At 43.8% G+C, this 14,630-nt stretch overlaps 1 protein-coding gene across 1 annotated transcript in view; it reads right to left on the reverse strand.

Moving 5' to 3' along the window:
* Window positions 1-13,381, reverse strand: part of nat8l (N-acetyltransferase 8-like) — a 112,796-nt gene extending 99,415 nt beyond the window's left edge. The window contains exons 1-2 of the mRNA XM_078215204.1: window positions 13,018-13,381; window positions 9,377-9,541 (exon numbers count right to left, since the gene is read on the reverse strand). Of these exons, the coding sequence (XP_078071330.1) occupies window positions 9,377-9,541; window positions 13,018-13,381 (529 nt within the window). The remainder of the gene's footprint in view (window positions 1-9,376; window positions 9,542-13,017) is intronic.
* Between the last annotated feature and the right edge of the window lie 1,249 nt (window positions 13,382-14,630).

A 14,630-nucleotide genomic window follows, 5' to 3' on the forward strand; every position in this document is an offset into this window, starting at 1 on the left:
ATGACTCTGCTTCAGAGTTAAAGAGAGGGAGAAATGTGATGGGTTTTACACTGGAAGAGAGGGGATGGAACAAAATAGGAACAGGTGAGTCAGGAGAGACTTAACAAAGATGTAATGGACACAAGACAAAGGGAGTGTTAATGATAGCATTAAAGACTAAAGAATGTGTGAATAGTGGCCTCAAGGAGAGATAGCAGGACATGTTAATAGCAGAAAACGGGTCTGTACTCTGAAAGCAAAACATGAGAACAAGTTCCCGACTGGCCCTGTGGGAGGAGTGGGTTGGGAAAAAAAATGGAGTATAGAATTCATGGTGTGAAGTTGTTGAACTCAATGTCAAGTCCAGAAGGCTGTAAAATGCCTTTGCGCCAATGGACATGAGGACACGAGAGCAAGATGGGGAATTGAAATGGTAAGCGACTGGAAGGTTGGAGTCAAGCTTGCGGACGACCGGCGGTGTTCTGCAAAGAAGGCACACAGTTTGCATTTAATCTCCCCAATGTAGAGGACACCGCCAGGGGACCGCTGCGCTGTAGGAGGTCTCGACTTTCAAATGATGTCATGCCCCTATCCACCTTTTTGTGTGCGTGTAAAAGATCTCATAACATCAATCTGAAACAGAACAGGAGTGTAAATCCTGGTCTCCTAGCCAAGTTTTATTGGCCATTCAACATCACAATAACATTCTTGTTTGTGGGAGCTGCCATCTTTACAACAGTGACGGCTCAGTGGCACACTGGTTAGCACTGCGCCAGGGACCCGGGTTCAATTCCAGCCTCGGGTGATTATCCGTGTGGAGTTTGCACATTCTCCCTGTGTCTGCGTGGGTTTCCGGGTGCTCCGGTTTCCTCCCACAGTCCAAATATGTGCGGGTTAAGTTGATTGGCCATGATAAATTCCCCTTAATGTCAGGGGGATTAAGCGGCTAAATATGTGGGGTTACGGGGATGGGAAAGGACCCGAGTGAAATTGTTGTCGGTGCAGTCTCAAAGGGCCAAATGGCCTCCTTCTGCACTGTAGATTCTATGATCTATGACTACACTTCAATGGTTGTAAATTGCTTCTGGATGTCTGTGAAAGGTGTGATACAAATACAAGTATTTCCTTTCGAAGGAAGACAACCCGCATCTTAATGAGGCAATTAGAAAAAAATGGAATAAGCCTATCTCTAGATTGTAACAATGTGTTTGATGTGAGCTTATATTCTATGTACGAACATACGTACATATTAACATACAGATTAGGAGCAGGTGTAGGCTTTTTGGCCATTTGAGCCTGCTCCAACATTCAATAAGATCGTTATTTTAATCTCAACTCCATTCCTGCCAACCTCAATAACCCCCCCTTGCTTAGCAAGAATCGATCTATCTCTGCCTTACGACTATTCAAAGACTCTGCCTCCATCACCCTTTGAGGAAGAAAGTTCCAAAGACTCACAACTGTGAGAAAAAATGTTTCTTCATCGCTGTCCTAAATGGGTGACCCCTAGTTCTAGATTCTCCCACAAGAAGAAACATCCTTTCCACATCCACCCTATCAAGACTCCTCAAGATCTTACATGTTTCAATCAAGTCATCTTTTAACTCTTCTAAACCTGGCAGACACAAGCCAAGACAGACAGTCCAGCCTTTCCTCATAAGACAACCCATGCATTCCAGATATTAGTCTAGTAAACCTTCTCTGAACTGCTTCCAACAAACTTATACCCTTCCTTAAATAAGGAGACCAATACTGTACACAGAACAAAGATGTGGTCTCACTAATGCCCTGCATAACTGAAGCATAACCTCCCTACTCTTGAATCAATTCCACTTGCAACAAAAAATGACATTCTATTAACATTGTTAATTACTTGCTGTATCTGCATACTAAGGTTATGCAATTCATGCACTAGGACACCCAGATCCCTCTGTACCTCAGGGCTCTGCAACCTCTCACCATTTAGATAATAAGCTTATTTTCTATTCTTCCTGTCAAAATGGACAATTCCACATTTTCCCACATTAGACTCCATCTGGCAGATCTTTGTCTACTCACCTAACCCATATATTTTCTTTTGTATCCTCTTTATGCCCTCTTCATGACTTATTTTCCCACCCATCTTTGTGTCATCAACAAAATTGGAAACCATTGATTTCTTCATGCAAATCATTTTATAAGTTGTAAAGAGTTGAGGCCCCAGCACTGATCGCCACTCTCACATCTTGCCAACCAGAAAATGACACACTTATACCCACGCTCGGGCTGGACATCTCTGACCTCACCTGCAGCTGGGATTCTCCGGGCCCGCTGCTGTGAAAAGAGATTTGGCTGAGCGCCAAATCCCCCATTCTCACTGGCAGCAATAGCTGAGCATCTGAGACCGGAGAATTCCAACTTCTGTTTCCTATTAGCTAACCAATCTTCTATCCATGCCAATATGTTACCCACTACACCATGAGCTTTCATTTTCCGCAATAACATTTGATGTGGCATCTTATCAATGCCTTCTGAAAGTCTAAGTACAGTACATCCATCGGTTCCCCTTTATTCACAGCACTGACTACTTCTTCACAGAACCTCAGTAAGTTGGTTAAACATGATTTTCCTTTCACAAAACATGTTGATCATGCCTGATTACCTTGAATTTATCTAAATGCCTTCCTATAACTTCATTAATAATGGCTTCTAATATCTTCCTTATGAAAGACGTTAAGCTGACTTGCCTGTAATTTCTTACGTACAGTTTCCTGCTTTCTCTCTCCCCTTTTGAATAAAGATGTTACATTTGCTATCTTCCAATATACTGGAACCTTCCCTAAATCTAGTGAAGTTTGGAAAATTAAAATCAATGCACCAACTATCTGACTAGCCACTTCCTTTTAAGATCCTAAGATGAAGTCCATTGGGACCTGTGGACTTGTCAATCTGCAGCTCCAACTATTTACTCAATACCACTTCCCTGGTGATTGTAATTTTCCCGAGTTCCTTCCTTCCATTTCCTGATTTACAGATATTTCTGGGATGTTACCGGTTTCCTTTATAGTGAAGGCCAACACAAAATACCTGTTCAATTCATCTGCCATCTCCTTATTTTCCATTATTAATTCCCCAGACACACTTCCTATAGAACCAACGCTCCCTTAGTTATTTTCTTTTTAGAATATCTATCGCAACTCTTACTATCTGTCTTTATATTTCCAGCCAGCTTTACCTCGCACTCTAGTTTTTCTCTTCTTATTATCCATTTGGTCACTCATTGCTGTACATTATCTACATTACAAATAATAAATCCTCAGAGACTAAGAACTGATTCCATTTAAATTGTGGGAGTGGAAAAATTAAAGTTTCATTGTGAAATATAGACATTTCTGGTGCTAATTATTTTACTGCTGGATGATGTAGGTTTAGATTACTAATTAACTGATGGAATATTCTCTCAATTATCACAGGAAAAAAATAGTTTAATTATCTTGAATGGGATGAAGCAAGATTCAATCCAATTCTTTATGTATCTAGGACAAGGAAAGGTCATCGTGCCCAGAGAGATTGTCATGATTCACGATTATTGTTATATCAAGTGGCACGCAGTATTGTAGCAGAGGAATATAGATGAACCTTAACTTTTCTTCAACTGGAGACCGCTATATTTCCAGCTTAGGGGAGACGGTGCCCGAGTAGTATTGTCATTGGTCAGAAATCCAGAAGCCCAGGGTCATGCTCTGGAACATCAGTTCAAATCCCGCCACCATCGCTGGTGAAATTTAAATTCTGTTAATAAATACTTTTTTTTTAAAAAAAGGTAGTCTCAGGAATGTGACTCAATGTTGATTACCATAAAAACCCACCCAGGGGAAGGAAATCTGCCATCCTTACCTGGTCTGGCCTACATGTGACTCCAGAACCACATCAATGTGGCTGACTCTGAACTACCCTCTGAAATAGCCGAGTGAGCCATTCAGTTTAAGGGTAATTATGGATGGGCAGGATTGCCAGCAACACCAAGATCCCAAGGAAGAATAAGGAAAAAACAATTGCGTCCACAACATAGAAACAGCCCATTCTCCACTGCCCTCCCTGTAACCTTGTCAGTATGATCTTCCCTTCCTCTCCCCTCAAAAAATTAACCGTCTTCTATTTAAATTGCTCCATGTGACAGAAACCTCCAAATTCAAACCCCTTTCCTGGGTGAAAAGGTTTTCTTTTCCTCCCAATTTCCTTATTGCTGACTATTTTATATTTTGGTCTCTACCATAAACGGAAACAGCTTCTCTACATATACCCTTGATAATAAAGATATCTATCAGGACACCCCTCAGAGATCCAACCTGTTCATCCTTCCCTGATTAATGTTTAATCCTCTCACTTCTGGAGTCAACCTTGTGAATCACTGTCCCACCTTCACCCCTGTTTCTATTATGCATCTCACAATATGGAGCCCAGAACTGTGCACAGTAACTCCAAGTGTGGTACAGGAATCAGTACTGGGCCTCAACTATTTACAATCTATATTAATGACCGGGGATGGCAGGATTGTTGTATTGGAGACAAATTTACTGATGATAAGTAGGAATACAAGTTGCGAGGAGGATACAAAAAGCTTCAAAGAGATATAGGCAGATTCAGAGAGTGGGCAAAAAATTGGCAGTTCAGTATAATGTGAGGAAATGTGAGATTATCCACTTGGATAGGAAAAGTAGAAAAGCAGAATATTATTTAAGTGGAGAGAAACTGCAGAATGATGCAGTAGAGGGATCTGGGTGGCCTGGTACATGATGCACAAACGTTAGCAAGCAGATACAAAAAGAAAATGAGAAGGGAAATTGAATACAGGCCGCTCTTGCAATGGGAATGGAATACAAAAAGGAGGGAAGTTTCTACAGCAGTACAGGACATTGGTAAGACCACACCTAGATTTCTGTGTACCATTCTGATCTCAAACATACGAACAAGGAGCAGGAATAGGCCATTCAGCCCCTCGAGCCTACTCTGCCATTTAATAAGGTCATGGCTGATCTGATTCGATTTGATTTATTATTGTCACATTTACTGGGATACAGTGAAAAGTATTGTTTCTTGCGTGCACTACAGACAAAAGCAAACTGTTCGTAGAGTACATAGGGGATAGGGAAAGGAGAGGGTGCAAAATATAATTACAATCATAGCTAGGGTGTAGAGAAAGATCAATTTAATGGCAGCAGGGAAGAAGCTGTTCTTGAGTCGGTTGGTACGTGACATCAGAATTTTGTATCTTTTTCCCAGCAGAAGAAGGTGGAAGACAGAATGTCCGTGGTGCTGGCTGCTAATTTCCTTATTTAAGGAGAAATATATTTACACTGGAAACAATACAGAGAATGTTCACTGCGCTGTGTCCTTGGATGAGGAGTTTGTCTTATTAGGAAAGGTTGAGCAGGTTGGCACTTTACACATTGGAGTTTAAAAGAATGAGAGGTGATCAGATTGAAAGACACAAAATTCTGGCGGCTGGGGGAGAGGATCTTGACATGGTTGATGCTGAGAGGATGTTTCCCCTCTGGGAAGAATCTAGAACTAGGGGGACACTGTTTAAAAATAAGGGTCTCCCATTTAAGATTGAGACAAGGAGAAATTTCTTCTCCAGAGGTGTTTCATCTTTGGAATTCTTGACTCGGGAGCAATGGAGGCTGGATCATTGAATATAAACAGGGCTGAGTTAGACAGATTCTTGAACTATAGAGATATGGGGACCAGGCAGGAAAGTGGAGTTGAGGCCAAGACCATATCAGTCATTGAATGGTGGAGTAGGCTCAAGGGACTATATTGTCTACCTCCTACCCCTGATTGTAATGTTCCCATAGAATCTTTACAGGAGAAGCAGGCCATTTGGCCCATTATATCTGACCCAGCTCTCTGCAAGAGCAACTCACCTAGTCCCACTGCCCCCTCTCATTTTCCCCATAGCCCTGCACATTTTCTCTCTTCAGGGAATTGTCCAATTTTCCTTCTGAAAACTGTAATTGAATCTGTCTCCACCACACTCGGACAGTACATTCTAGATCCTAACCACTCGCTGTGTGAATCTGTCTCCACCACACTCTCAGACAGTGCATTCCAGATCCTAACCACTCGCTGTGTGAATCTGTCTCCACCACACTCTCAGACAGTGCGTTCCAGATCCTAACCACTCGCTGTGTGAATCTGTCTCCAGTGCATTCCAAATTCTAACCATTCACTGCCTGAAATTGTTTTCCACATGTTTCTGATGCATTATTTCTCATTGAAACTTACGAAATTCTTGCAGAGGGGTGACAGGGTAGATGCAGGTAGGTGCTTCCCCTAGCTGCTAAATCAAGAACCAAAGGTCACCATCTCAGAATAAGGGGCAGGCCATTTAGGACTGAAATCAAGAGGTTTTTCTTCACTCGGAGGGTGGTGAATCTTTGGAATTCTCTCCCCCAAAGGGCTGTGGAAGCTCAGCCAGAGAGCATGTTAAAGACAGGAACCGATAGATTTCTGGAGACCAGTGACATCAAGGGATATGGAGATAGTGCGGGAAAGTGACATTGAGGTAAATGATTCAGCCATGATCTAATTGAATGGCGGAGCAGGCTGGATGGGCTGAACAGCCTTCTCTTGCTCCTAATGGTTCTTTTGCCAATCACATCAAATCAATGCCCTCTTGTTCTTGGTCCTTCCACAATTCCTACCCACTCTATCCACCTTTCATCATTTTGTGCAGCTGTCCTCTCAATCTTCTCCAAAGAGAACAAGCTCAGTTTCTCCTTCCCTGGGACCATTCTCAGAAATCTTTTCTGTCCTCCCTCATCACATCCTTCCAAACGTGCAGTCCTTAGAACTGGACACAAAACCTCAGCTGAGACCAAACCAACGCTTTATAAAGTCCATCATAACTCCAGTACTTTTACACTCCATTCCTCTATTTACAAAGCTCAGAATCCCACATACCCTGCCATGTTAAATCATTAATACCCCCAGGTCCTGCAGCCCGAGTTGTACCCTTTATTTTATACTGTCTCTCCATGTTCTCCTTACCAATTTCACACGCCATGTGTCCACCCATTTCCACCAACCTGTCTCTCTTCTCTTGAAGTTTATTTCTATCCTCTTCACAGTTCACAATATTTTCCAGTTTTGTATCATCCGCAAATTCTGAAATTGAGTCCTGTAACCCGTCTAGATCATAAATATACATCAGAAAAAGCCAGGTCCTAAAGCCCAACCCTGGAAAACTCCACTCCGTTCCTTCCACTAGTCTGAAAACCAACCATTCTTATGTTCTTGAATGTGGCCTAACCAAGCTTTGATACAAGTTTAACACCACTGCTCTGTGTTATATGCTCACTCGCATCTTTTATCTCAATTGATGCCTCTGAATTACTCAGCTGTCACACCTCCTGGGAGAGACTAAGAGGCATACGGCAGAGAGATGACGTTTACCCGTATAATATAAATAATATCCAGTGAGGGATCAGCCATCCGAGCAAATTCTAGCCAAGGCTTAAAGACTGGTTGCTTTCCTTCGGCCCCTTTAACCGACAACGCTGAATCGGAACAGTATCCGCTGTCTTACTGACCAGCAAGTAAAAAGCTGGAGAGCTAACTCTCTCTCTCGCCCAATGCCACTGAACACTGAACGTGTTTCCAGCATTTCCTGGTTTTGTTATTACAATTGTTTCTTCCAACATTTACTAGAGTAATGATTACCATCTCAATTCACTTAATCAGCCATGGGCTCATGGTTCAGCATCAGAGGCTATTGTAACAGTGAAGGTGTGATTTAGAATCTGCGTCAATGCCTTTTACAACAAGCCTGTGGGTGTGATGCTAGGTGAGCCTGGAAATATTCTTCACATTCGCACATACTCATAGTCATGCCTATCCAGTATTTGAAATGCTTCATCTATAAATGACATACATAAGAGGACGTACTATTTGATATCAGTACAGTATAGTGCGATAGGGACTGTGTGACAAAAGAATCAGTGGAAGGTCACAGGAAGCAAACACGAGAAGCAAGATTTTGATGGTTACATTTATGTCTATTCTTAGTCACCTAGTTCAAATTTATTTATAAATCAAAAAGAAACAGCGTTAAATTTGATATGTTTTGTTTTCCTTATTTAAAATAGTGGAATAACACATCTCTAAATTATGATGAATAAACTGCATACATTTTCTAAATAAAATCACATAATCCAACACAATATTAAACTAAAATATCTATACAATCACTGTTTCGGCTGCAACCAAAGATGTTATCTTTTAAAAAGTGTCAAAATTCTTATAAAATAAGCAACATTTCAGACAGCTAAGCATCAAGGAACACTTGGGAATTTCTTCAAACTTAAAGGTTTATTAATTTCTGAGCAAGACACCAGGTTATAGTCCTGGAATTGTTACGATGGAGAAGTTGAAACCTGCTGTTACTACACTAGGTGAATAGAGTTGGGTCCTCCCCACAGTAGTTGAAATGGAAGGAGTAGCACTGAGGCGAGTTCTGCTAAACAGGACTGACTGTTTGCCAATTAAAATTAACATAGCTTCACAGGTAGAACTCCCCTGTCTCTCACCACTGTCCCACTCCCTGCCCACTGTCTGCCTCTACATTGATTCACACACATATCATTCACTATTTTCCTAATCCAGAGTAGCTGGGATGTGCAAGTAGTCCTTTCCCTGTTAATCAGCACTTGCAATAATGAGGAAGTGTGTTGGCAGGGTGGGTTGGTTGGGAGTGGGGTGGGGGTGGTTTGGGATGTGGGAGAGGGCTGTGTGTGGAAGGGGTGGGGGGCTTACAGAGTTACATAGACAGGAGTAGTCTATTTAGCCCCTTGATTATATTCCTCCGTCCAGTCTGAACCTCAACTCATTGACCTGAGTTGGCTGAATGGCCGAGAACCTATCACTCGGGGCGGGCAAGGTTCCCAGAACAGAAATCTCCTTTGGCCTCGGGTGGGATTTTACGATCTTGCCCAAGCGAGGCCATAAAATCCATCTATATCCAAAAAAACATCAAACTCAGTTCTGAAAACCTCAGCTAACACTGAGCACCCACTGTCTCTTGGGGAAAGTAAATGTTCAATAGCCTTTTCATGAAAAATTACATTCCAATGTCCTGGTAATTCTATGGCTCAGGGAGCCAGGACCTGAGATGCCCTTTGAACCAAATGCATTGTTTTAACATGTTTCAAATGCAAAACTCCCCACTTTCAAACATTCTTTCCCACTTTATCACTGAAAACCTCCAGCATTACACACCTTTGATTCTGTGATTGCAAAAGAACCAAAGGAAACAGAAAACAATCCCAGGCCTCCCACCCTCCACCAATGCCCACCCTCCCCCAAGCCCCACACCCACCCACACCCTCCTTAGGGCTTCTGAAAATTGGGAACTCACCTGCAGGTTTCATGTAATACTGCTCTATATCTGACATGTCGGTTTGTAGTACACACTCAAGATAGCTGAGGATAACTTTCCTACTGTAGTAATATCTTGCACCCAATAGTAAGGTGGGCACACAGCAGGTCAGCAGCGAGGACTTGGTCAGATAAAAGCACATTACTATGGAGACAAGGGAGAGAAATAAACGATACCTGTCAGAAAAGAGAATGGAGTGTTTATTTCGGAACAACCCCAGAGGAGACACACACATATTATAAAAATATATACACATTTACTGCCCATGTTGCTGTTTTAAAAAGTAATAATTCCTATATTTATGTACATACTTACATAACTTGTTGTCTCAACTGCAGGTGATGTCCACAAGATTTCCCAAACACAGTTAAGTACTGTGTTTTTTTTAAACCTGTCTACCATCAAAACTGATCACATCATTTAAAGAACAGTTTGGTCAAATTGTTAACACAGTGACACTGTAAACAGTGTGGCACCTTCTAACTTACCTACTGTGTCTTCACATTTAACAATACACAGCAAACTGCTCACAGGCCTGATGTTGTTTAAAAGAAGAGTCTGGAGTGGGATTAGGAACAATCTTTGGCAGTATTTTAAAATGCTACAAAAAAAGGTCTGTTCTTCGCCTCTCAGCTCCTGTCTCTTTCTCCCCGAACCCCCCCGCCCCCCCCCCCCCAGCCGCTGGTGCACATGCTGACTAGAACCCGCAGCGCGTTCTCCTCTCTCCTCTGCCTCCTGAGCGCACTGCGCGTGAACGGGTCTCGCGGGCACGCGCCGCAGACTGGCTCGAGAAGTGCGGGGGCGCGGAGCGCTCGTCACAACAAGAAAGACAAGCGCATGTTTTAAAGACGCATCTCCCCTTATAGTGGGATGCAGAGGAAGATGCTGACTCCCACTGGGAATATTCCCTGTCTGTGTGCATAGGACAGTCCCTGTTTGTGTGCATGTGTCCATATAGAGAATGAGGAACATTCCCACTGGGAACATTCCCTATCTGTGTACATGGAATGTCCTCCCACTGCATGCCAGAGTGTGTGAGATATAACACTGCACAGGCTGAAATGACAATTAGACAGAAAACTCAGAGATACCGAGCAGTCTCAGCAGAGACTCCTGTGAAAAGTCTATCGGGGTAAGGATGATATGGACACAAAATTAGTGATAACCTGGGTAAAGCTACCAAGTAAAAAGGTACATGGGTAAATGTAACCATGGTAATGTGGTTGCAGCGACATGGGCAAGGTACATGTGTAAGAGATACCTGGGTGAGGTGTTTGGGTAAAGTAATGGGGCAGGGTACATGGGTAATGTATACATGGATAAGGTGCATGGGTAAGGTTACATAGCAATGGATACATGGTGTACATTGAAAAGCTGTACACACTGGGCTAGCATTTATTGCCCACCACTAACTACCCTCCATTTCACTGAATTGGAGGGCATTTAAGAGTCAACCGCATTGCTGTGGCTCTGGGGTCACATATAGGCCTGACTAGATAAGGACAGCAGATTTCCTTCCCTAAAGGACATTAGTGCCCCAGATGGTTTCATGGTCATCAGTAGAATTTTAATTCCAGGTTTTTTTTAATTGAATTCAAATTTCACTATCTGCCGTGGCGGGATTCGAACCCGGGTCCCCAGATCTTGCTTTGGGTCTCTGGATTATGAGTCCAGTGCCTCCCTTTAATGTGTACATGGGTAAGGGGTACCTGGGTATAGGGTGCCTGAGTAAGATACATGAGTAACTGTACATGTCCAAGAGTTACATGGATAATGTACACATTAATAAGGGTACATTAGTAAGGGTAAATGGAAAGAGATACTTGGGTAAGGTACATAGATAAGGTACATGGGTAAGGGTACATGGGTAAGAGTACATAGGAACAGGAGTAGGCCATTCAGCCCCTCAAGCCTGTTCCACCATTCAATGAGATCATGGCTGATCTGTGGCCTAACTCCATTTACCTGCCTTTGGCCCATATCCCTTACTACCTTTGCTTAACAAAACATTATCTCAGATTTAAAGATAACAACTGATTTAGCATCAACTGCCATTTGTGGAAGAGAGTTCCAAACCTCTCCTACCCTTTGTGTGTCGAGGCGCTTCCTAACATCTCTCCTGAATGGTCTGGCCCTAATTTTTAGACAGTGCTCCCTAGTTCTAGAATCTCCAACCAGTGGAAATAGTTTATCCTTATCTACCCTGTCTTTTCCTGTTAATATCTTGAAGACTTTGACCAGATCACCCCTCAACCTTCTTAATTCTGGAGAAAACAGGTCTAATTTGTATACTCATTCCTCATAACTTAATCCCTGAAGTTCAGGTATCATTCTTGTAAACCCGTGCTGCACGCAGTCCAAGGCCAATATAAACTTCCAAAGGAGTGGTGCCCAGACCTGCTCACAGTGACTCCAATTTCATCAGATTACATCTGCCAAGGTACCCTTAGCAAGGTTACCTTACCCAGGTGAAGAAAAGCTGGGCAAGGGTAAGCTGGGGAACGGTAAACTGGGGGAGTGTATATTGGGAAGTGCATACGAGAGAACTGTATACTGGGGAGGTGTATAGTAGGGAAGTGTATACTAGAGAAATGTATACTGGAGAAATGTATACTAAAGAAATGCATGTTGGAGAAGTGTATACTGGGGAAGTGTACACGAGAGAAGTGTACACTGAGGAAGTGTACACTGAGGAAGTGTACACCAGAGAAGTGTACACCAGAGAAGTGTACACCAGAGAAGTGTACACCAGAGAAGTGTTTAGTAGGGGAGTGTATACTAAAGAAATGTATACTGGAGAAATGCATATTGGAGAAGTGTATACTGGGGAAGTCTACATGAGAGAAGTGTATAATGGAGAAGTGCACACTAGAGAAATATATACTGGGGAAGTGTACACTGGGGAAGTGTATACTGCTAGAATACCGGAGTGCTGCTCCGCATTGGCCGCACTACTTCTGTTTGCCAGACCCCCCATGTGCACAGCTGGAGCTCTGTGAGTTGACATGCTTGTGGGTCTCTGTCAGAGACCCGACTGTCTCCGCTGTGGGGTGAGACCACCCGGGCCGCTTTCCAGCTGCCCTCTTCCACCCCCCACCCCCCCCCCCCAGCACCCCCCTCAGACCCCCTCCCCAGTCCGCGCACCGCCTGTCAGTATAGCGCCTGTCCATCAGCATTAAGCTGAGCTCCACTTACATTGACAATGCAGTTTCGCGATCGTCTGCCTTATTTTCTCATTTTTCAAATGATTTCAGACTGAAAACTCTTAAAAGATTAAAATGACCGCCACATTAAGTGTCTTTTTTGTTCTAAAATAAAAAATAATAATTAAATAATACAGTGGTACATATTCTTTTATAGAATTTAAATAAATTAAAGATTGTTGTCCATCACGTTTGGCTGCGTAAAAAAGCACACACACACACACACACACACATACATACAGACACACACATATATACACACACATACACATTCCTGATCATAAAATAGGTGCAAAAATACATCTAAATTGGGGAAGAGTTGGGGTTTCGGGAATAGTGGGATTTAGACTTTGGGAAGAGTGGGGTGGAAAAAACATTTTCTATTGCGAATGGGAATGCTGGTAAAATCTGGCTCACCGGTCAGACAGGAGTAAAAGAGAAGGATCTTGGGCTGTTGTTTTAACCCTCTGAGCGCCGTGTTGGGAATCCTCTCCATTATGCCGTGGTAGAAGATGCGGCAAACACTAGCCTGGTCACTGGGCTGGAATTCCCGAATGAGGACAGCCTCGGCTTTCAGCTGCTTCTGCTCCCCTCCCTCAGCCTCCTCTGGCGAGGAGGATCCAGAGGAGGGGGGTCCAGAGGAGGCGGCCACTGGCGGCGGGGAGCCCGGAGCTGGCCACATCTGGCTGGAGGAGACAATCGCGTCGTTCTTGGACCCCGGCATCTCCTCGTCCGCCACCATCTTCGTCTCACAGACCATGTTGACTGGCAGAAAATTCATAAAAAAGACCTGGCGACCTCCTTCTGTAATCTCCCCCTCCTCCAAATAAAACCGGCAAAGTAACAACACTAATGATGATGTGTGGGAGGAGGAGGAGAGGGAGTGGGCAAAGGGGGAGAGAGGTGGTGAAATGAAAGGTGGGAGAGAGAGAGAGAGAGAGCCCCCCTGATCTCTCCTTTCTCCTGTAGCAATGTCTGGAATGAATGAGTTGCTCGTTGCCTCCCAGCCGCATTTATAGGGCTGCGCTCCGGCTGCGACTCACATGTCCAAGTCCTGCTGCTCAGTTGGCCAGGGAAGGTCCCCCATGTGGTCTGGGGGAGGGCGTTCTCCACCAAACAACTCTCCTTCCTCCCATTTGCCAATACTATCACATTTTATTTCGCATCAATGTCTGCACACACACAAAACATTAATAAATAAACGGTGTCAGCAGTCAGCCAGCTCACACCAACTGCGTGGGACACATTTCACCATTTTATTTCATCCTCTGTTTAATTTCCTCCCTTTTTTCTCTTCCTAAAAAGATAGAATAGATGCTAATCTCAGCCGCTCACTCCCCTCAGCACCCTGCCTGCCAGTAACCGGCATAAATTCTTATTTTGAGGGGAGTTTTAAGGTGCAGTGGTTTAAGGAGTGAATCTTTCTCCCACCGCGGGGTATCACCCGATTGCCCTCCATCCTGACATCCCTGTATCCCAGGCAGCGTTTACACTGCAGTCTAACAAGATATCGGCCATGTCTGCTTCAGAACCATTCACTGAGGTGTATGTGCTGCATTCCCCTCCGCTTCCACACACCATTCCAAACACGCAGAGACACAGAGACACAGATACAGAGACACACACAGACACCCAACCACAGACACATACAGAGACACAGACAGAGACACACTCACGGAGATAGAGACACCGACACAGAGATACCCGCTGAGACAGAGACACACAGAAAGACAGACACCGACACAAACACCCACACACAGACACACATAGTCAAACCCACAGAGACAGAAACACACACACAGACGCACAGAGAGACACACGCCCGCACACTCAGACACACATACACACACGCAGACGCAGAATCACACACAGACGGACACAGACACACACATATAGATACCCACACACAACACATAACCCCCCCACACGCATCATACATCCACAGACACGCACAATCACACACAAACAAACCTCCCCCACACACCAGCCCACACACGTTAGGGGAAAGTGCGGAATGTCCCGCTGGACTC

This window comes from Mustelus asterias, chromosome 6 (genome assembly GCF_964213995.1).
Source record: "Mustelus asterias chromosome 6, sMusAst1.hap1.1, whole genome shotgun sequence".
Lineage (NCBI taxonomy): Eukaryota > Metazoa > Chordata > Chondrichthyes > Carcharhiniformes > Triakidae > Mustelus > Mustelus asterias.